We start from the raw sequence: 23,552 nt of genomic DNA on the forward strand, positions 1-23,552 counted from the left end.
GAACTAAACCAGTCTAATCTTTACCGGGAGCATTTTATTACCCCTTTGAATTAAAAACCAAGGGCACAGTATCCTTGAGAAAAGGAACAGCTTTTAGTAAAAAGGGACCAGCTTTGTGACAGCAGTCTTCTGGTTTCCTTGGCTTGTTTCCTCAATATTGTGACCTCTTCAAAATGGCAGCTGGTGGACTGCGCTGAAAGTGTCCTTCATACCTCATTCCATGCCCTTAGCAAATTGGTAAGATGGACAGCAAGGGATGCGGCCCACAAGATGACGCATGGAGAGGGGAGCAGCCAGGAGCAGTGGGACCGCAAAAGAAGACAGTTAAGGGGCAATCAACGTGATGGTAAGGGAAAGACAACAATAAAACTGGTGTGTTACATCCAAATCTGCAATGGACACATTCATTCCAGTTCTGCAGTGTGGGCCCACAATGATGACATTCATGGCAACAACTTTCCAGTAAAATGCTTTGACAAAGGATGCACTGATGTTTTAAGCGGAAGCCCAGGGAAGTGACATGGAGAAAGGTATCATGAGTGGTCTTTGCATTAAGGCAGGATCTGTCAATTCCCTGGACTAAAGCGACTAAACAGTGCTTTTATTGTTAGTGATTTATTTTAATCAATCTGTTAGGTCATCCTATGACGTGTGACTTGAGCCAAGCCCATCTAGCCCAGAAGTTGGCTAGTGGTTAGCACTGCTGCCTCACAGTGCCAGGGACCTGTGTTTGATTCCAACTTCGGGCGACTGTCTGTGTGGAGTTTGCACATTCTTCCCGTGTCTGTGTGGGTTTCCTCCCACAATCCAAAGATGTGTATGTGAATTGGCCATGCTAAACTATCCATAGTGTTCAGGGATGTGTAGGTTAGAATCATTAGTCAGGGGTAAATGTAGAGTAATAGGGTCAGGGAATGAGTCTAGGTGGGATAGTCTTCAGAGAGTCGGTGTGGACTTGTTGGGCCGAAGTGCCTGTTCGCACACTGTGTGGATTCTGAGATTCAGAAGTAGCGACACTACCACTGCACCATAAAGCCTTTCAAAGGTGCTTTTATATGCTGCTAAATAATTGAACCTACATTTCAAATTGCAGTCATCACACCCACATCTTTGATGTTCAAATATGGTCGCAGTGCAGCTGTTGAGCTTCTCTGTTTCAGATATGCGTCATCTGCAATTCTTTGTGTTTACTTTATTTGAGCTTGTCATTCTCATTTAACATGCGTCATCCAAGATGTGCCTGAAAGGACTTATTAATGGAAGATTTAAATCAATTATTTAGGTCAAATGTAATAGAAATATGTTTTCATAGGCTGAAATGTTTGCAAAGGCAATGAAAAATGGGTGGTTAAAATAAAGCATTTCACAAGGATCACACTAATTTGTTGATTTTTTTTTATTTTGAGAGGTTGAATAGCTGATCAATTAACAGATGAAATATGTATCATTTTCTTTTCATCATTCATGGACTAACATCCATTGAAGGGCTCCTATCTAGGGAAATTGATTTCCGTTCAATTTAAGGTTCTTAAATGCGTGCTGAGATTAATCAGCAGTAGGAACCCTAGCAGGTATCTGTTAATGGAGCGGAGGTGGATTGTTTACTACTTGTAAAAATACATCAATGGTTTTGTCTGATGTCATACTGTATTCACTTATTCACCGTGGTAACAATAATGACATCCCATCTATTTTGAACAAGCTGAAGAGAAAACAAAAAATGCTTCGGCCAATTTGACAAACCTTTTAGGAAACATTCAGAATCCTCGAGACTCACTGTATCCGGATCTGTCTGAGATAGTTGGAAACTGCATCCTATGACATCTGTTAAGACAAACTCCAAATATAATGATGCCAATACATTACCAGATACACAAACATCTTTCAGCAAAATATATGTCCTCCCAGGTTACCAGGAAGAAACAAAAGCAAAATATAATAGATCCTGCAAATATAATTCTCAGCAAATTGGGCAGTATTTGTTCACAGATAACCAGAGTTAGACCATTTGTTCTCCAAACACCCAATATGCCCTTTTCCACTCATCACCACCTCTTCTTCCGCTCCCCTCCAAAAAAAATTGCTTAAATATGCAGTTAAGTGTCACATGCAGCAGTTTATGCAGAATGTTTATTCTGCAGTAAATGCATGTGAAAGATACTAGTCTGGTAGAGAAATACTAGTAATTAACGCAAACTTTCCTGCGGCAAAATGTTGATTTTTGTTAGAATTTAAATGTTTGATTGTTTTGCAAGACAAACTGTTAGAAGTGCAAATTGAAAAATAATCATCCGTAACCTGAGTGAAAAGTGCACCAGCTGCGTATCTTTTTAACTGCTCAGATGTAAGAATTCAGGAATAAGCACTGAACAATAAAGGAAGTCTAAATTCGAGTAAGTGAATGTAATATCAAATCCGTTTCAGAGAGAACTAAAGCTGTGGAAAGAAAGATTGATTGAGACCAAGGGAAAAAGAAAAGAGAAAAGTAAAATTCAAATCGACATTTTTTAAAAATCTACAACATTATTATTATTGACAGAATGAGAACCCACTTGGTTGTTAATTTTCAATATCAGAGAGGCTGGTTAGTATCAGTTATTACTTGTTGTGTTAGTTACTTCTGAAATAACTGGACTGAATTTTCTCGCCCAGGTTTAACTTGTACTAAGATCACAAAAGCAATTTCATAACACATGTCATGTCAACTGGTGAACTAGCGAGTAAAATGCCACTGTGGAAAAGCACAAAACAGACATCGATGTTTGGATCTGTCATTTAATTATGTCCTTCATCTGAAATTGGTGTACTAATTGCACTTGGAGAAAATGAGGACTGCAGATGCTGGAGATCAGAGTCAGAGTGTGGTGCTGGAAAAGCACAGCCGGTCAGGCAGCATCAAAGGAGTAGGAGAGTTGACATTTCGGGCATAAGCCCATTAGGAATGATCTGATGAATAGCTTACGTTCCACACGATTCTCCTGCTCCTTGGATGCTGCCTGACTGGCACACGCTGATTGATTGCACTTGAGCAGAGAGCACCTAGCTTAATAATTTTAAAGCAATACCAATGCCCAATTTTGCTTTAAATTAAGCTACTTGGTTTAAAGTTCAGTCAAGGGATGTGGACATTCCTGGCTAGGCAAACAGTTGTTGTCCATCCAAAAGTACACTGGAGCAGGTGGTAGTGGGGACTGGCTCTAATGCAATGAGGAGTACATCGGATTCCAAGAGATGGTTGTGTTAGGGGTCTGTCTTGTCCGAAGTATAGACAGATGTTTCTGTGGCCAGCAGTGAAAAATCAAAATGCTGTGTTGCTTCACTGGTGCCAAGATCAAGGATGTCTCCAGAGGGTGCAGAATGTTCTCGAGAGGGAGAGGGCCAAGCAGAAGGTCATTGTGAACATTGGAGCCAATGACATAGGAAGGGAAAAGGATGAGATTCTGAAGGGAGAATAGAGAGTTTTGCAGGAATTTAAAAGCGGTATAAACAGGGTGGATAGAGATGAGCTTTTTTCCAGGGTGAGGGATTCAATGACAAGAGGTCACGTGTTCAAGGTGAGTGGAGAAAAGTTTGGGAAATACACATGGAAAGTGCTTTACACAAAGGGTAGTAGGTGCCTGGAAAGTGTTGTCAGAAGAGGTAGGCATCGTAGATTCATCTAAGGTCGTCTGGATAGTTGCATGAGTAGTTGGGGAGCATAGGGATACAGATCCTTAAGAATTGGGCATTAGGTTTAAACATGGGATTTGGTTTGGTATTGGCTTGGAGGGCCGAAGGTCTAGTCCTTGTGTTGTAAATTTTCTTTGTTCTTTAAGCTGATTGAGGGCAGATGTTCGCAAGTAAAAGGACGGCTGGAAAATGGGAAGCCTTCAGAAATGAGATAGCGAGAGTGCAGAGACAGTATATTCTTGTTAGTGTGAAAGGAAAGGCTGGTAGGTATAGGGAATGCTGGATGATTAAATATATCGAGAGTTTAAGAAAAAGAAGGAAGCATATGTCAGCTATCGACAGGATAGATCAAGTGAATCCTGAGAGTATAAAGGCAGTAGGACATCAGGAGGGCAAAAAGGGGGCATGAGATGGCTTTGGAAAATACAGTTCAGGAGAATCCAAAGGGTTTTTTTTTACATACATTAAGGACAAAAGGGTAACTGGGGAGAGAATAGGCCTCCTGAAAGATCAGCAAGGCAGCCTAAATGTGGAGCCACAGGATATTGAGGAGATACTAAATGAGTATTTTGCATCATTGATTACTGTGTAAAAGGACATGTTAGATGTAGAATGTAGGGAAATAAATGGTGACATCTTAAAAAATGGAGAAAGTGTTGGATGTCTTGAAATACATAAAAGTGGACAAATCCCCAGGACCTGATCGGGTGTACTTTAGAACTCTGTGGAAAGCTAGGAAAGGGATTGCTGGGCCTCTTGCTGAGATATTTGTTTCATTGATAATTACAGGTGAGATGTTGGAAGACTGGAGTTTAGCTAACATAGTGTCACTATTTAAGAAAAGTGGTAAAGACAAGCCAGGGAAGTATAGATTGATAAGCCTGACATCAATGGTGGGCAAGTTATTGGAAGGAATCCTGAGGGACAGGATGTACATGTATTTGGAAAAACAAGGACTGATTAGGGATAGTCAACATGGCTTTTTGCATGGGAAATCATGTCTCACAAACTTGATTGAGTTTTTGAAGTAGTAACAAAAGATTGATGAGGTCAGAGCAGCAGACGTGATCTATATGGACTTCAGTATGGCATTTGACAAGGTTTCCCATGGGAGACTGGTTAGCAAGGTTAGATCTCATGGAATACATGAGAATTAGCCATTTGGATACAGAACTGGCTCAAAGGCAGAAGAAAGAGGGTGCTGGTGGAGGGTTGTTTTTCAGAGTGGAGGCCTGTGATAAGTGGAGTGCCACAAGGATTGGTGCTGGGTCCACTACATTTAATCACTTATATAAATGATTTGGGCATGAGCTAATGAGGCATAGTTAGTAAGTTTGCAGGTGACACCAAAATTGGAGGTGGAGTGGACAGCGAAGAGGATTACCTCAGATTACAACAGGATCTTGATCGGATGGGCCAATGGATTGCAGGAGTTGCTGCATTTTGGGAAAGCAAATCTTAGCAGGGCTTATACACCTTAATGGTAAAGTCCTAGGGAGTGTTGCTGAACAAAGAGACCTTGGATTGCAGGTTCATAGCTCCTTGAAAGTGGAGTTGCAGATAGACAGGATAGTGAAGTGGGTGTTTGGTATGCTTTCCTTTATTGGTCAGAGTATTGAGTACAGGAGTTGGGAGGTCATGTTGCGGCTGTACAGGACATTGGTTAGGCCACTGTTGGAATATTGCGTGCAATTCTGGTCTCCTTTCTATCGGAAAGATGTTGTGAAACTGGAAAGGATTAGAAAAGATTTCCAAGGATGTTGCCAGAGTTGGAGGATTTGAACTATCAGGAGAGGCTGAATAAGCTTGGGGCTGTTTTCCTTGCAGCATCGTGGCTGAGAGGTGACCTTATTGAGGTTTATAAAATCATGAGGGGTGTGGATAGGGTAAATAGCCAAGTTCATTCTTTTCCCTGGGGTGGGGGAGTCCAGAACTAGAGGGCATTGATTTTGGGTGAGGGGGAAAAGATAAAAGAGACTTAAGGGGCAACGTTTTCATACAGAGGGTGATGAGTGTGTGGAATGGGTTGCCAGACGAAGTGGTGGATGCTCATGCAATTGGAACATTTAAAAGGTATCTGGATGGGTATATGAATAGGAAGGGTTTTGAGGGATATGGGCCAAGTGCTGGCAAATGGGGCCAGATTAGGTTAGAATATCTGGTAGGCATGGGCAAGTTGGACCAAAGGCTCTGTTTCTATGCCGTGCAACTCCATGACACACTCTGACTCTATGAATGTGTTTCTACAAGCAGCACACTGGTCCCAGTTATCCCATATTTACCAAGTTGTAGCATCAAGGGACTATCAAAAGAGGGCTTTTCTCAGCTTTTGGAGAAACTCTGAACCAAATAATGCACTATAGCCTGCTTAAACAGTATGTGTTTTCTGGCAATCCCCTATCAACTGCACTAGGACAAATCTTCCAGATTCTAGAGAATACAACTGTATGTATGTCTTTAACCAGAGACATTGTTCATTCCTGCATTCTGCCTGATCGTCCACTGGAAAAATACATGCTTTTCTATGCTGTCCTTATTGATTGTAGTTCTTTCCTTCTCTTTAACACTCTTTTTGAGCTGTTTTGCTCTTTTTTTCTCTTCTGTGTAAAACTTGGAGATCACAAATCTGAATAGCTGGGATGGTCATTGTTTGCAAATGTGAGCAACTTGCACTTTCTTCCCAGTAACTCTACCTGAAACCCACCTCTCCCATCAAAAAAGAGTCACCCAAGCTTAGCTTGGCCAGAATTCAGAGCAGGTCACATCCAATTCATTTCTCTATTTTGCCTATCTTAGAAATAAAACAAGTATTAAACCATAATAATCTAATAATATTATAAACTTGGCATTCGTAAGGCAGCCAATAATAATTCTGACTTACCTTCCAAAAGAAAGCAACTAGCATTTGACCTTTTATCTCTTGATAGCACAAGTGAGATGGTGAATTCCTTTCTTTTAATATAATGCATTATAATTGCACTGATAATTTGTCAAGGTTTTCTTTTGGATACTGTTGTAAAGAATATTTTAACCAAGCAATCATTTACTTTGTTTACAGAGGAACAGCGAAAGATGAAATGTGCAACTTGTATATTATGTATTACATGGATGCTAAGCATGCCAAGCCATATGCATATTGCATGCAAACTGGTAGTCCTGAATTGTTTAAGCAAATTCCTCCAGAGGCAAATATTCCAATTCCTGTCAGCCCAGATATGGCTATACATGGACATCATACAGGTAAATAGATTATATTAAATCTCAATGGAATGGTTAACTTGTAGCCAAAGATATTTTGTTATAGGAACATCACAATTGCAATTCTGTTCCATTACCGAGATCAGAGCAAATGAATGAAACACATGTGGAAAGCTTTCATTTTAGGAAGTGTGTAATTCTGGCTTTAAAGGTCTTTGGTTATGTGTTTATTAACCATTCAAGGACACCCCTTCAACTGGTTTGAAAGATTTTGATTTCTATTGCATTACAAAACAATGTTACCAGGGCCACCACTTTATAGATGAGCTAGTAGTTATTCTGTTTCTACATGTCCATTGAATATTCTGCAAGAATGAACTAATAGGGAAGAGCACTAAGACTGCTATGATGGGAGTTTCCCTAAAAATAAGTGGTTGGAGGCTATTGTTTCTCCATATTTTAGATATAGGGAAGTAGATTTTGAACTGTGCTGCTTGGAGGATTGGATAGTCCATTAATATGTGTGAAACTAATCTAAGCATGGAATTTCAATCCCTACTTCCCAAACAAATTTGCCATCAATGTTATGCCTTCAAGCTTTGGATATTTGCTTGAACTTTCCGAGTTTTCTTTCAATATAGTGTGTAATGTATTGTTTCCCTAGTATAAAGTTATACATGCCACAGTCATACATATTGCAGTCAGCTATTAACTTGGGTTTCTTTCTTGCATTGTACATGGTTGTGACTTTTTTTAATTTATAAATTTGGAAAAAATTCAGTTTTGACAAACATCTAAACAAATCTAAAAGTAAGCTTCCTCTCTGCTGAACTTGGAAGATACAGTCAGCTCTTGTGCAACCCCGCATTATAGAAGAATCACACTTTAGAAACCACGCTTAGTGTTGTTGCAATCATGTTAAATCCTTTGAAATTGTGTATGAAAGAATAAATTGTAATTATTGTATAATATCTTTTTCATCAATGAAACTAGTCAAAGACAGCCCAGATGAAAATGTCATACTGCAGCAACCTAAAAGAGAGGAAGAGGTGGTTCTTGACCAGGGTATGTACAATCCTATACTTTGATAATAGGTATTAAAACGTATTCTCATATATTCTGGCAATCATCAGGACAGCATTGCTTACGGATGGAATTATAATGGAATATAAAAACGCACTGCATTTTAACACTTATTGTGGCAGACTGTCCTGTCAGTGGTGAACAAATGGTGCTACCTGTGGATTATACTTGTCCACACAGATTTTGCACTGGTACTTTGCATAGATTAGAAAGCTAAAATAGTGTGACACTCGTTGCAGAGCATCTATACAAACGGGACAATCATTCACCTTTCACAAAAACATTGAAAAGGTTTAAACCATGAAGTGCTGCTTTTTTTTATCAATCAAGATTGAATGAGGTACAGACAGAAAAAGTTAGGCTGAATTAAAGAAAGTGACATGGAAAAGAAAATGCAACTTTTCTAAATTGCTCAAGGGTAATGAAAATTTGTAAGAATGAGACTGTGCCTTTGTAAGAGATCATTTTTAGAGCAAGAGAAGGTGTTTGGCTAAAGTTGAAAAACCTCACTCTATTAGAAAGGTTCGCACTGGGATGGACATGACCTAACTCTCTGAGAGATTAGAAATAGTTCATGTTAGTCCTGAGAGTATTGGGATGATATGCTGTATCATCCCATTCCTGTGTTTCACTTATGAGTCAGATATTGAATACTGTTTTCAGGAAGCTTTTTGAGGAGCAGCGCACCTCAGATAACAGGTTCTGGATTTTGAGTTTTCAATGGCACATGGATAGCCACTGTTATCTGATTTCTAGGTAAGTTACAATAAATATTGTTAGCTTTACTGTTATCTCTGCAAGATTTGAGCTAATTATGTTGAAAAACTGCAATGTTGCTATGTATTTTCCAATCTACTCACTGCAATGTAAAACTGTAAGGCAAAGGAGCAGAAGTAGTAATAGACAAGGTCTTTTCCCTAGGTTGGGTGGAGTCCTGAACTAGGCTTAGCGTGAGAGGGGAAAGATTTAAAAAGGACATGAAGTGCCACTTTATCATGCAAAGGGTGGTGCGAGTATGGAATGAGCTGCCAGAGGTGGTGATGGAGGCTGGCAAAATTGCAGTGTTTAAAAGCCACCTGACTGGTACATGAGTGGGAAGGTTTAGAGGGATATGGGCAAGTGCTGGCAAATGAGACTAGATTAATTTAGGATGGTTGGCAAGGATGAGTTAAGTAATGAGACAAGAGAGTACTAAATGACAGCGCACTAGGAAACTCAGGAACAGAGGAATCTTGATGTGCTTGTCTACAGATTCCGGAAGTTGGCAGGACATGTTGGTGCCTTTATCAGTTGTGGCATAAATTATAAGAACAGGGGAGGTGATTTATAGAGTCATGATGCTGTCCAAAACTTTGGTTCAGCCACAGCTGGAGTACTACGTGCAGTTCTCATGGAAGTGGACAAAGATGGACCTAAAATAAAGATTCTCAATTGGAAAAGCATGACTTAATATGACAAGGCAGGATTTGGCTAAAGTAGACTGAGAGCAGCTTGTTGCAGGAAACTCTATTTCAGAGCAATGGGTGCCTTTTTAAAAAAAAAAAGGCAGTAAAATCGATGTTTTGGGCAAAAACCCTTCATCAGGATGAAGGGCTTTTGCCCAAAATGTCGATTTTACTGCTCCTCGGATGTTGCCTGAACTGCTGTGCTTTTCCAGCACCTCTAATCCAGAATCTGGTTTCCAGCATCTGCAGTCATTGTTTTTACCTAGTCTTTTAAAAAAGGTAGTGTGCTTTCATTCTCCTATCAGTTCCCATAAAGGTGAACATAGAACATAGAAAAAGACAGCGCAGTACAGGCCCTTAGGCCCTCAATGTTGCACCGATCCAAGCCCACCTAACCTACACTAGCCCACTATCCTCCATATGCCTATCCAATGCCTGTTTAAATACCCATAAAGAGGGAGAGTCCACCACTGCTACTGGCAGGGCATTCCATGAACTCACGACTTGCTGAGTAAAGAATCTACCCCTAACATCTGTCCTATACCTACCACCCCTTAATTTAAAGCTATGCCCCCTTGTAATAGTTGACTCCGTACGTGGAAAAAGGTTTTCATGGTCAACCCTATCTAAACCCCTAATCATCTTGTACACCTCTATCAAGTCACCCCTAAACCTTCTTTTCTCCAATGAAAACAGCCCCAAGTGCCTCAGCCTTTCCTCATCCGACATTCTTACCATACCAGGCAACATCCTGGTAAACCTCCTCTGCACCTGTTCCAGTGCCTCCACATCCTTCCTATAGTATGGCAACCAAGACTGCACACAATACTTCAGATGCGGTCGCACCAGAGTCTCATACAACTGCAACATGACCTCAGGACTCCGGAACTCAATTCCTCTACCAATAAAAGCAAGTACGCCATATGCCGCCTTTACAGCACTATTTACCTGGGTGGCAACTTTCAGAGATCTGTGTACATGGACACCAAGATCCCTCTGCTCATCCGCACTACCAAGTATCCAATCATTAGCCCAGTACCACATCTTCTTGTAATTCACTTTGATAAGAGTAACTTCACACTTACCTACATTGAACTCCATTTGCCACCTTTCTGCCCAGCTCTGCAGCTTATCTATATCCCGCTGTAACCTGCCATATCCTTCCTCACTGTCAACAACTCCGACTTTCGTATCATCCGCAAACTTGCTCACCCAACCTTCTAGCCCCTCTTCCAGGTCATTTAAAAAAATGACAGAGCAATGCTCCCAAAACAGATCCTTGCGGAACACCACTAGTAACTGCACTCCAAGATGAACCTTTGCCATTAACTACTACCCTCTGTCTTCTTCCAGCCAGCCAATTCCTAATCCAAATCTCCAACTCACCCTCAATGCCATACCTCCGTATTTTTTGCAGTAGCCTACCATGGGGAACCTTATCAAACGCCTTACTAAAATCCATATAAACCACATCTACTGCTTTACCCACGTCCACCTCCTTAGTCACCTTCTCAAAGAATTCAATTAGGTTTGTGAGGCACGACCTGCCCTTCACAAAACCATGCTGACTATCCTTGATCACATTATTCCTATCCAGATGTTCAATAATCCTATCCCTTACAATTCTGTTTAAGACTTTGCCCACAACAGAAGTGAGAGTCACCGGCCTATAGTTACTAGGGTTATCCCTACTGCCCTTCTTGAACAAGGGAACCACATTTGCTATCCTCCAGCCTTCTGGCACTATTCCTCTAGACAACGAGGACATAAAAATCAAGGCCAATGGCTCTGCAATCTCCTCCCTTGCTTCCCAGAGAATCCTAGGATAAATGCCATCAGGCCCAGGGGACTTATCTATTTTCACCCTTTCCAGAATTTCCAACAGCTCTTCCCTACATGTCTCAAAGCCATCCATTCTAATTAATTGTGACTCAATATTCACATCGGCAACAATGCCCTGTTCCTGAGTGAATACTGACGAAAAATATTCATTCAGTTTCCCTCCAATCTCCTCTGCCTCCACATGCAACTCCCCACTACTATCCTTGACTGAACCTATTCTTACCCTTGTCATTCTTTTATTCCTGACATACCTATCGAAAGCCTTTGGGTTTTCCCTAATCCTATCAACCAAGGACTTTTCATGTCCCTTCCTTGCTGCTCTTAGCTCTCTCTTTAGATCCTTCCTGGCTACCTTATAACTCTCAATCGCCCCAATTGAACCTTCATGCTTCATCTTTACATAGGGATTCCAATTCCTTATTAAACCACGGCTCCCTCACACGACCCTTTCCTCCCTGCCTGACAGGTACATACTTATCAAGGACACTCAATAGTTGCTCCTTGAACAAGCTCCACATATCGATTGCGCCCTTCCCCTGAAGCCTACTTTTCCAAGCCATGCATCCTAAGTCATGCCTCACCGCATCATAATTTCCCTGCCCCCAGCTATAACTCTTGCCTGCAGTGCACACTTATCCCTCTCCATCACTAGAATAAAAGCCACCGAATTGTGGTCACTATCCCCAAAGTGCTCACCTACCTCCAATTCTAACACCTGGCCTGATTAGTTACCCAGAACCAAATCCAGTATGGCCTCACGTCTTGTTGGCCTGTCTACATATTGTGTCAGGAAACCCTCCTGCACACATTGGACAAACACTGACCCATCTAACGTACTCAAGGTATAGCTTTCCCAGTCAATATTTGGGAAGTTCAAGTCCCCCATAACAACCACCCTCTTACTTTCACTCTTCTCCTGAATCAACCTCGCAATCCTTTCTTCTATGTCTCTAGGACAATTAGGAGGCCTGTAGAAAATTCCTAACAGGGTGACCTCCCCTTTCCTATTTCTAACCTCAGCCCAAACTACCTCAGATGGCGAGTCTTCATCCATCGTCCTTTCCACCGCTATAATACTATCTTTGACAAGCAATGCCACACCTCCCCCTCTTTTGCCCCCACCTCTGATTCTACTAAAACATTTAAACCCTGGAACCTGCAACAGCCAATCCTGTCCCTGTTCTACCCATGTCTCCGTAATAGCCACAACATCGAAATCCCAGGTACCAACCCACGCTGCAAGTTCACCTACCTTTGTATATTTCTCGCATTGAAGTATACACACTTCAAGCCACTTTCCTGTTTACAGGCACCCTCTTTTGAGATTGATGCCATGTTCCTAATCCCCCTACACTCCAGGTCCTGCACCCTAATGCTACAGTCTAGGTTCCCATGCCCCTGCAGAATTAGTTTAACCCCCCCCCCCCCTCCAAGAGCACTAGCAAACCTCCCCCCAAGGATACTGGTGTCCCTCAGGTTCAGGTGTAGACCATCCTGTTTTTGGAGAAGGTGGGACCTCTATAAAGAACCCCAGTTATCCAGAAACCGGAATCCCTCCCTCCTGCACCATCCCTGTAGCCACGCATTTAACTGCTCTCTCTCTCTCTTTTCCTCGACTCTCAATCACGTGGCACGGGTAACAAACCAGAGACGACAACTGTTTGTTCTAACTCTGAGCTTCCAACCTAGCTCCCTGAAAGCCTGCCTAACATCCTCATCCCTCTTCCTACCTATGTCGTTTGTGCCAATGTGGACCACGACTTCGGACTGCTCCCCCCTCCCCCTTAAGGACCCGGAAAACACGATCAGAGACGTCACGTACCCTTGCACCTGGGAGGCAACATACCAAACGTGAGTCTCTCTCGCCCCTACAAAACCGCCTATCTGTGCCCCGAACTATCGAGTCCCCAATAAGTATTGCTCTGTCTTCTCCACCCTTCCCTTCTGAGCAACGGGGGCAGGCTCAGTGCCAGAGGCCTGAACCCCATTGCTTACCCCGGTAAGTCATCCCCCCCACAAGTATCCAAAATGGTATACTTGTTCTTGAGGGGAACGGCAACAGGGGGTCTTTGCACTGGCTGCTTCCTCCAAGTCCCCCTCACTGTCACCCATCTGTCGGCAATCTTTGGAGTTACTACTTCCCTAAAGCTACGATCTATGACTCCCTCTGCCTCCCGAATGATCCTAAGTTCATCTAACTCCAGCGCCAGTTCCCTAACACGGTCTTGGAGGAGCTGGAGATGGGTGCACTTCCTGCAAGTGTAACCAGCAGGGATGACCATGGCATCCCTCACCTCAAACATGTTAAAAGAGGAACATTGCACTGGCTTCACTGCCAACCCTCTAAAAGTAACCTTTTAAAAAAAAACTAGGTCTAAAGAATAGAACAAGCAAAATGCAGCACTTACCTGCTTACCACAACGGGTCTTATTATTAGGTTAGAGGAGGAGGGCGTGTGGGAGGCACGACCCCTGTAGTGCCTCTGGTTCCTCTCCTGTGCGCCTTTATAGAAAAAAACCTACCCAGGTAAGCTTGCGCTAAACCACTTCCGGGTCCGCTCCGCGCTTTTTGTAAAAGAAAAACTTTCGAATTTAAATCGTTAAACAAACGTCACCTAGCCTTCAAGCAGCCACTGCCAAACAGCCCTTACCTGCTCCGCTGAGAGAGTGGGACCAACAGGTATTGAGAAATTTGGATATGGAGGAATGTACAGATTTGGATTAAAAAGAGAATAGAACCTACAGTAGATAAAGAAAGCTCAAAACACCTGCAGTCCTTGACATATAGAAGGTACAGTGGATTACTGTAAGAAAACATCATTGAGAAAAGTGAGGCAGCATGTAAAACATTGGTATGTAAATAAAAGAACATCCAAAGGCATTTTATAAAAATAATAAGGCCAAGAGGATAATAAGGAAAAGAGTAGGGGTCATTAGGGGCCAAAGTGGCAAAGTCTGCTGGAAGACATAGGCAAGGTTTTAAATGAGTATTTTCTGTATTCACTACAGAGAAGGGCAATATAGATTTCAAAATTGGGAAAGAGGACTGTGAAATACATGAAAATAAGTTTGAGAGGGAAGAGGTATTAGCAGTTTTAATGGGCTTAAAATTGAATAAATCTTCAGCCCCAGATGAAAGATATAAGTTGTTTTGGGTGGCAAGGGAAGAAATTGCAGGCATTAAGTTCTGGAATTTTCTCTGGACACTGGAACAGTTCTGGTAGACTTGTACTCCTTTTTGTAATTCATCCTTGGGATGAGGGCATCCCTTGCTCAGCCAACATTTATTGCCCATCCCAGAGGGTAATTAAGAGTCAACTTCATTACTGTCGGTCTGGAGTCTCATGTAATCCAGACCAGGTCAGGAAATCAGTTTCCTCCCCTAAGGAATATTTAGTGAACTAGATGATGGGTTTTAAACATGATAGCTAATGTAGTGGTGGTAGCATTGTGTAAGAAGAGTGTGGATAAACCTGGGAACTTTCAGCCAGTGATTTTAAGATTAATGAGAGAGAAATTTTTCGAGAAAAAAAGATTGAGGGGCAGAATTAATCTCTGTTTGGAGAGGCAATTATCTTGATGAGCACTTTTGTATGCAATCTTAATAATCTTGCCTCCAACAACTATGACCGACAGTAGTCTCTGCATCAAATGTGCAAGAGCCATTGCCAGGTTCAGTGTATAGAATACTTGTATCATTCCAGACACTTGTCCTCTGAATTGTTAGGGCTAATATTTTGAAATTTAGTACTCTGGATAATGTCTCACATGGGACTGTTGTTACTGGGAAATCTCTACTGTGCAGTCACTCTGCAAATAAAAGGTAGTTAAAATATTTGTCTGTAATTAATAATGCAGTATTATTTTCCAGACTGAATTTTTCAACAGCTGTGCAAAACATTTAGCCTTGAAAATAGCATTTAAGGATGGGAATTACAGGAAGGATGAAAAGTACGATAAATTGAAATTTTGACAAATGTGAGATCATACAAAAAGTGCAAATGACAACAGGGGAGAACTTTCTTTGAAGAAATATGTTTTACAGACATGGTGTCATCAGAATCCATAGATGGTTGAAAGAAAATTTACAAGGGCAAGAGCAAATAAGTGAGACTGACTGTACAATTTTGTGGAAAGCTGATATTGGCACAAGGGGAAAATTGGACCTCTTCAAAATTTGAGAGCTTCTTGAGTTCAGTTTAACCAAAAATAACATTGAAACAACTCATTGTGAACAAAAGAAAGTCTGCATAATCAGCAAATACATCCATCAAAAAGTTCCTTCCCACTATTGGCAAGTAAGTTTTTTTGTCAAGAGTTTGCATTGTAGGTACTTTGCATAACAGATGTTGAATAGGATACTACAATATCATACATGATCTCAAGCTTGGAATTACTCTTTCATTTGTTTGTAATTCATTGTATTTGAAAGAATAAGAACTGAACCCATTTCTGCAATCTTTTTTTCCCCTGTTTTGAAGTGTAGACAATTTTAATTTTTTTCCTTGGCCATGGTTTTTTGTTTGAGCTTGGAAACACACAGTTTGTATTTCTTTGCCTTTTTATTGCATATCTGAGCTATGGTTGACTTTGACCAAGACTATTGCCTTTACATGTTAGAGCTCTGTTTGAAATGCGTTTTTGACCCTGATGGTGTATTTGAGAAGTATGCATGCAGAGATAGCCAATTTAAGTGGCCTGCCTCAGTTATCCACACAGCTGCCCAACAAAATTTAAAGGCCTTTCCTAAATCCCAGACTTCATCACACCAAGCTCCCACCCCATTACTCCCATATCACCCTCAACTTCTATCAGTATGCCACCTTCATACCTTTAATATCCTCTGCCATGTACCATGTATTCCTGAGAAGCCATGGAATAGTAAAGGGACTTCCCTTGAACTAAGGGACTAGTTGCTTTCTACCCACCCTGCCCATGTCCCTTATTATCTATACTCTAAAGAAAAAAAGCCTGAATAATTGGACATCTTTTCATAGCTAAACAGACTTCAATCCAAGCAACATCCTGCTGAATCTCCTTTGCATCACTCCAGTGCAATTGCATTCTCTGGTCTAATGACCAGAACAGCAAACAGTACTGTGGCACAATCAAAGTTTTGCACAGCTCTGATATAACCTCCCTACTATTTTCATCTACGCTATAAATGATCCCTCTAGGGATCTGTAGTTAAGAACCCAAAGATCCCTGCATTATTCTGAGCTTATTATCATTCAGAGTTCTGTTCATCTCTTCTTTTAAAGTGCATCACCTCGCATTTTCCAGGATTAAATTCTATCTGTCACTGATCTGTCCACCTGACCAAAACATCTGTATCCTCCTGTAACTCAAGATCTTTCCCCTCACTGCTGGCCCCTTCCATGGCCCATCTTCATGTCATCCTCAAATTTACTTAGCAACCCCTCATTTTTTTTCTTGGGCTGCTTATTAACCATAAATACTCGAGTAAAAGTCAATCTTATGTAAAAGTCAACCCCCCCCCCCCCCCGCCTCTATTTTTAGCCAAAAAATCTGGAATTTTCCATATATCTCATAACGTCAACCGTAGTTCTTCACAGATAACATTATTTACCCTGTACATAAATGTTATTTAGTAGTTAAAAGTGAGGTCTGCAAATGCTGGAGATAGAGCTGAAAATGTGTTGCTGGTTAAAGCACAGCAGGTTAGGCAGCATCCAAGGAACAGGAAATTCGACATTTCGGGCCAGAGCCCAAAATCAGGAATGAGGATAGTGTGCCAGGCAGGCTCAGATAAAAGGTAGGGAGGACGGACTTGGGGGAGGGGCGATGGAGATGTGATAGGTGGAAGGAGGTCAAGGTGAGGGTGATAGGCCGGAGTGGGGTGGGGGCGGAGAGGTCAGGAAGAAGATTGCAGGTTAGGAGGGCGGTGCTGAGTTGAGGGAACCGACTGACACAAGGTGGGGGGAGGGGAAATGAGGAAACTGGAGAAATCTGAGTTCATTCCTTGTGGTTGGGGGGTTCCCAGGCGGAAGATGAGGCGCTCTTCCTCTAACCGTCATGTTGTTATGTTCTGCCGATGGAGGAGTCCAAGGACCTGCATGTCCTCGGTGGAGTGGGAGGGAGAGTTAAAGTGTTGAGCCACGGGGTGGTTGGGTTGGTTGGTCCGGGCGTCCCAGAGGTGTTCTCTGAAGCGTTCCGCAAGTAGGTGGCCCGTCTCCCCAATATAGAGGAGGCCACATCAGGTGCAGCGGATGCAATAGATGATGTGTGTGGAGGTGCAGGTGAATTTGTGGCGGATATGGAAGGATCCCTTGGGGCCTTGGAGAGAAGTAAGGGAGGAGGTGTGGGCGCAAGTTTTACATTTCCTGCGGTTGCAGGGGAAGGTGCCGGGAGTGGAGGTTGGGTTGGTGGGGGGTGTGGACCTGACTAGGGAGTCACGAAGGGAGTGGTCTTTGCGGAACACTGATAGGGGAGGGGAGGGAAATATATCCCTGGTGGTGGGGTCCATTTGGAGTTGGCGGAAATGACGGCGGATGATACGCTGTATACGGAGGTTGGTGGGGTGGTAGGTGAGAACCAGTGGGGTTCTGTCTTGGTGGCGGTTGGAGGAGCGGGGCTCAAGGGCGGAGGAGCGGGAAGTGGAGGAGATGCGGTGGAGGGCATCGTCGATCACGTCTAGGGGGAATCTGCGGTGCTTGAAGAAGGAGGCCATCTGGGCTGTACGGTGTTGGAACTGGTCCTCCTGGGAGCAGATGTGGCGGAGACGAAGGAATTGGGAATATGGGATGGCGTTTTTACAGGGGGCAGGGTGGGAGGAGGTGTAGTCCAGGTAGCTGTGGGAGTCAGTCAGTTTATAGTAGATGTCTGTGTTGAGTCGATTGGCCGAGATAGAAATGGAAAGGTCTAGGAAGGGGAGGGAGGAGTCTGAGACCGTCCAGGTGAACTTGAGGTCGGGATGGAAGGTGTTGGTAAAGTTGATGAACTGTTCAACCTCCTCGTGGGAGCATGAGGCAGCGCCGATACAGTCATCGATGTAGCGGAGGAAAAGGTGGGGGGTGGTGCCAGTGTAGTTGCGGAAGATGGACTGTTCCACATTTCCTACGAAGAGACAGGCATAGCTGGGGCCCATGCGGGTGCCCATGGCAACTCCTTTAGTTTGGAGGAAGTGGGAGGATTGAAAAGAGAAGTTATTCAGGGTGAGGACCAGTTCAGTCAGTCGAAGGAGGGTGTCAGTGGAAGGGTACTGGTTGGTGCGGCGGGAAAGGAAGAAGCGGAGGGCTTTGAGCCCTTCGTGATGGGGGATGGAGGTGTACAGGGATTGGATGTCCATCGTGAAGATAAGGCGTTGGGGACCGGGGAAGCGAAAATCATGGAGGAGGTGGAGGGCGTGGGTGGTGTCCCAAACGTAGGTGGGGAGTTCTTGGACTAAAGGGGACAGAACCGTGTCGAGGTACGCGGAGATGAGTTCGGTGGGGCAGGAGCAGGCTGAGACAATGGGTTGGCCGGGGCAGTCAGGTTTGTGGATTTTGGGCAGGAGGTAGAAACGGGCGGTGCGGGGTTGTGGGACTATGAGGTTGGAGGCAGTGGATGGGAGAACCCCTGAGGTGATGAGGTTATGGATGGTCTGGGAGATGATGGTTTGGTGGTGGGAGGTGTGGTCGTGGTCAAGGGGGCGATAAGAGGAGGCGCCTGCGAGCTGGCGTTTGGCCTGGCCTCTTACCTGCCCTCGATCTATTTATAGCCAACTGCCGTCACGACATTAACCGACTCAACCTGTCCACCCCTCTCACCCACTCCAACCTCTCACCCTCAGAACGTGCAGCCCTCCACTCCCTCCGCTCCAACCCCAACCTCACCATCAAACTGGCGGACAAGGGAGGCGCGGTAGTAGTTTGGCGCACCGACCTTTATACCGCTGAGGCCAAACGCAAGCATCATTCTGGTGATTTCATCCATCTTGGTCTCACTCATCCCCTCATTATTTAGTCAATAAAGTTCCTCTGCCTGATTCCCTTTTAGGGGCATCTGTTTCATTAAGGCTATCTCAATCAGTCTTTGGGTGAGTCCTCGTATACAGGGTATGATACAAAAGCCAATGGCCACCAATACCCCGAATACTACTATCAGGGAAGTAAGGATGGAAACCACCACCCCCTTCCATCTTCCAAACCATGATTCAAGCCATCCCATGAGAGTTGTCTACTCCTGAATTCTCAGCCAGTTCCTCTGCTAAGGTAGTCAATCCCCTTGAGGCCTGAGTAATTGAACCATCAGGTGCAGTGTTATTAGGAATAAAGGTACAACAGCTTCCTCCTAACATCACACAAACGCACCCTTTTTCTGCTAAAATCATATCAAGGGCCATTCTGTTCTCCCATGCCATCCTGCTTGTCACATCAAGCTGTTCTGATATTCCTTGAACCACATCGCTTGTATAATTTATAAATCGCTGTTGATTATAGAAAATGTAATTTATCCAATCTACATTTTTATTAATTGTTACCCACCAAAAGAGAGCTGACTCAAAGCCTGCTGCAATCTGGTTACCAGCCTTGAATTCATCAGGTACCCCCCTAGGGACTCCTATAGAATCAAGGTAAATCCGGTCATCGAAAGAAGTGTCTACAGTAATCTTTTACCCCTTCTCTTTTTCTCTACTATCTTTTCCTTCTCAAATGCCAGGGTAAATGGAATTGCCAATTGTACATATCCCTCTCCAATCCGGAGGTAGGGTGGGTCTCTATATTTTGCCTCCACAGTACCACCACAGGTCCGCTCGGGGAACCTTTAGTGCTGAGTAGTTCCCTCCCTTCTCCGTTTTAGTGACATTTTTAATCTCTGTACATAATTTCAGCTCCCCCAAATCTCTAGACTGACTTGTACCTCGTCTACGCACACACGACGTGATTCCCAACTGCGGCAGAAAATGTGGGGGGGGTCTTTTGCATTTTTCTTCTCCAAGGGAGGGAACATCAGAGATAGGGAGGTACAATTCCTATCATTCCATGCAGTCTCATCCTGATACAGGGCTATCATACATTTCATGTCCTTCCTGTCTCACTTCCACCCAAGCGGAAAGGGAACCACCTGGGCCACTGGCCTACCAGAGGCACATGCATAGCAATTGCTTTTGTTCAGACTTTTTACAGTATACTTTACCCATTCAACCCAGGCATTTGCATCCCCGTACCTAGTTTCTATTTCGATTGTTTCAAGTCCTTTACCTCTATAATTTTTACTACTTTAGGGTCATTGGGAGGGGTGAAATGTTGTATCTCATTATCCAGTAGTTCCGCCCGTTTTCCCTGTCCTATGCTAATTTGAAAACAACAGCCCAAGAAATCCTTCCCATTTGCTTTCATTTCTATCCCAAATGTTTCATTTAATTATATCTCATAGGTTCCCCCCTTCCCCCACCCCCAGAATTGCTTCGTGCCATGTGGTTTTCTTTATCGTTAGGTATATTGGGTTACATTTTTTATCAGGATAATTGCGAGCTGGTCGGAAGGGGGTCCGGTGTACTGTGACAAGACCGTTATACCAAGTACCATCCCCAAGGCCATCCCCATAGGACTTAAGATGTATCTCAGAGCTGCGGTACTGTCTCTGATTATCTACATCCCCACAATTTACTAAGCTGCATGCATCAGCGTCTATTACTTGTAGATTATCAGACTCAGGAATGGTTAATAATACATATGAAAATAATATTTGACAAAATCCCAATACTAAGAGGGCTAGCATCATAACTCTAAGCATTCCCAGTATTCTAAACATCATGTTGAAGCACAAAAAGACTTGATGTACAATCCTACAAAAATAATCCCGCGCTCGCGTCGCCACTGTATAATCAGTTACTCAAAGTCTCTTCAGTCTGAGTTTCAGCGGGTCTTGCGTTGATTCGGCTGTCCAGACATCTTCCTCAACTGGAGAGTCCGCTGGCCCTTTGATCCAAGTGTAGTGAGTCCAGCCTTTTTCTGCCATTCTTATCGCTGTTTCAGGGGTCAAAAGAGCCTGGTACAGCCCTTCCCAGTCCGGTTGCAATTTAGTCTCTGTCCATGATTTTACTAAGACCCAATCTCCCGGCTGGATGGGATGAGCAGCGGGGCAGAGTCTGTACCAGTAAACTCTGTTTCCTGAGGAAAGACGAAGAGGACAAGCCCAGTATATACTTCCTTAAGAACAAATCTTTAGTTTCGGGAATTGGCAGTGGCCAGAGATAGAAGCTTCCTGAGGACCTGGGACAGTAGGTATTAGGGAATAAACCACCGCTTCCTGTGGATTCAGGGCTGCTTCTTTCATTGCCTCATCAGCCAGTAAAGTAGCATTCCATTCTTTAATTAACAATAAATTAATGCAGTTCATGTTTTAAATTAACCATGAATCAATATGACCGGTCACTGAGAATGCATGAAGGGATCATGCCAATTAATATTGATTCAGGCTAACACAATCGATTTATTGTAAATATTAATTATTAATTATATAAATATAAAAATCATTCTCTGTAATTCAGGGTGGAAATGCAACAAATGACTAATACATTTTTAAAACTGTAATTGCGCAGTTCTATTTGTTTACCAGTCACTTGTGCTTTCTCATTCTGTTTCTGTAATTGTTTTGCTCGAGCACATTCATTTTTAAGAACCCCAACAGATTTCATAGCATCATTTGCAGTTACTTCAGTCCCAATTTGGTGGCAGTATTTTGTCATGAGTGCATAATTGATTCTTCGTGCCTCTCATCACAGAACTGTCATCATATCCAATTAATTCTTTCATTCCCACTGCCTTGGGCTTAAATTTTAAGGATGACCTTGCTGCCCCTGTATCGACGAGGAAAAATACATCCTCTTTATAAAGTCCCATCTTTAAATTTATCAAGGGTTCCTGGTGGGTCCCCGGGGGCAGGAACTCCTGACACCCCTATTTTCATCAAGGTTCATAAACAGTACTGTCTTTACTTCCTTTTTCAAATCTGGACACTCTCTCTTAAAGTGACCTGTCCTCTCACAGTAATAACATCCCGCCTGTGGGGATTTCACTTCGATCCTTGTTCCTGTCCACCAGACCCCTTAACATTTCCTCCCTGACCATTCCGGTTTCTTTCTCCTTTTAGTTTTGTCCTTTTCTTTATTATCTTATCAACCATAGGCTATCATTATTTTTGCCTTTTGTTTCCACTTCTTACGTCACGTTGCCGGATCAATTGCTGACCCGATTTAATCAACTGAATAGCCTTAGGGCCCCCTAATGGCCGTTCTTCATCACCCAATGTTTTATTTAGACCTTGAATTTTTTTAAGAAATATTGCAATATTTCTTGCTCCCCATTACTTCAAACACCAATTTATCAATTCATGCTCGACTAACTTTAAAGCCTGTTCCTAACTTGTAAATATATTTATATATTTACATTCATGTATTCAGTATTTAATATTTAAAATGTAAAATGCATACAGTTCCCAACTTTGAAATCCGTAATTACCCAGTTTTAGTCCCTTAATTTAAATCCAAAATTAGTTTTCTTAAGTAGTCCTGACCAATCATTGCTCAATTACAATGCTATAGGTCGTGAAATAATCAGAACTGCCTTCAAAGAATTTGTCTATTCAAGTTACAAAAAAAACTTCTAATGCATGAACAATGGCCAAATCCAAGGTCACAGATATTAACCATAGGATTTTGTTTTTACTACAATCTAATGTTGAACTGAAACTTCAACTGTCCTCCATAAATCGCTTTTATGTAAGGATAAAAGAGATTAGTTAGAAACTGATAGTAAGGCAGTCATGACCTGTAAAAAGAACAGGAGTTACTATTTTGTTTTTCATAATCACTATAGAATCCTTAACCTTAAGACATCGTTAAGTTTCCATAATAAAAATCAGATTCAAAACAGTCCTGGAACTCAAGCTCCAGGGAATAAAGCAAACATTCAATCACCAACAAACAAATGTGCATTCAAACCAAATCACAAAGGGTTAAACTTTCTACCAGCTGTACAGCTCTTTTCGTGTTCTCTCTCTCTCTCACACACCATATCTCAGACACTTTCTGAGCTTCCCTCAACAACACCTATAGGTATTCCTCGCTTCAGTCCTCTATATTTTGAATATTTTTCTGGATGTCTGGCCATGATTTAGTTACAAAGTGTACCCTCAGTAGCCCTTCAGCCACTAGCCCTTCCGACTTGAAGCATAATCTGATTCCTCCTGACTGTAAGGCTGTTTTTCATTGACATAAATTCAGATATTTACAAACCCAGTCTTCGTCCGACCCATATTTTGGCCAGAAGACGGTGGGACGAAGAATGGATTCCTTAGTCCATACAAAGCA

At 42.7% G+C, this 23,552-nt stretch overlaps 1 protein-coding gene across 6 annotated transcripts in view; it reads left to right on the top strand.

Annotated features, from left to right (window-relative positions):
* Nucleotides 1-23,552, top strand: part of pam (peptidylglycine alpha-amidating monooxygenase) — a 214,185-nt gene that overhangs the window by 138,210 nt on the left and 52,423 nt on the right. For all 6 annotated transcript variants that reach the window (XM_060837028.1, XM_060837056.1, XM_060837066.1 and 3 more), the window contains exons 13-14: nucleotides 6,728-6,909; nucleotides 7,861-7,932. In XM_060837028.1, the coding sequence (XP_060693011.1) occupies nucleotides 6,728-6,909; nucleotides 7,861-7,932 (254 nt within the window). The remainder of the gene's footprint in view (nucleotides 1-6,727; nucleotides 6,910-7,860; nucleotides 7,933-23,552) is intronic.

This window comes from Hemiscyllium ocellatum, chromosome 2 (genome assembly GCF_020745735.1).
Source record: "Hemiscyllium ocellatum isolate sHemOce1 chromosome 2, sHemOce1.pat.X.cur, whole genome shotgun sequence".
Taxonomy (NCBI): Eukaryota; Metazoa; Chordata; class Chondrichthyes; order Orectolobiformes; family Hemiscylliidae; genus Hemiscyllium; species Hemiscyllium ocellatum.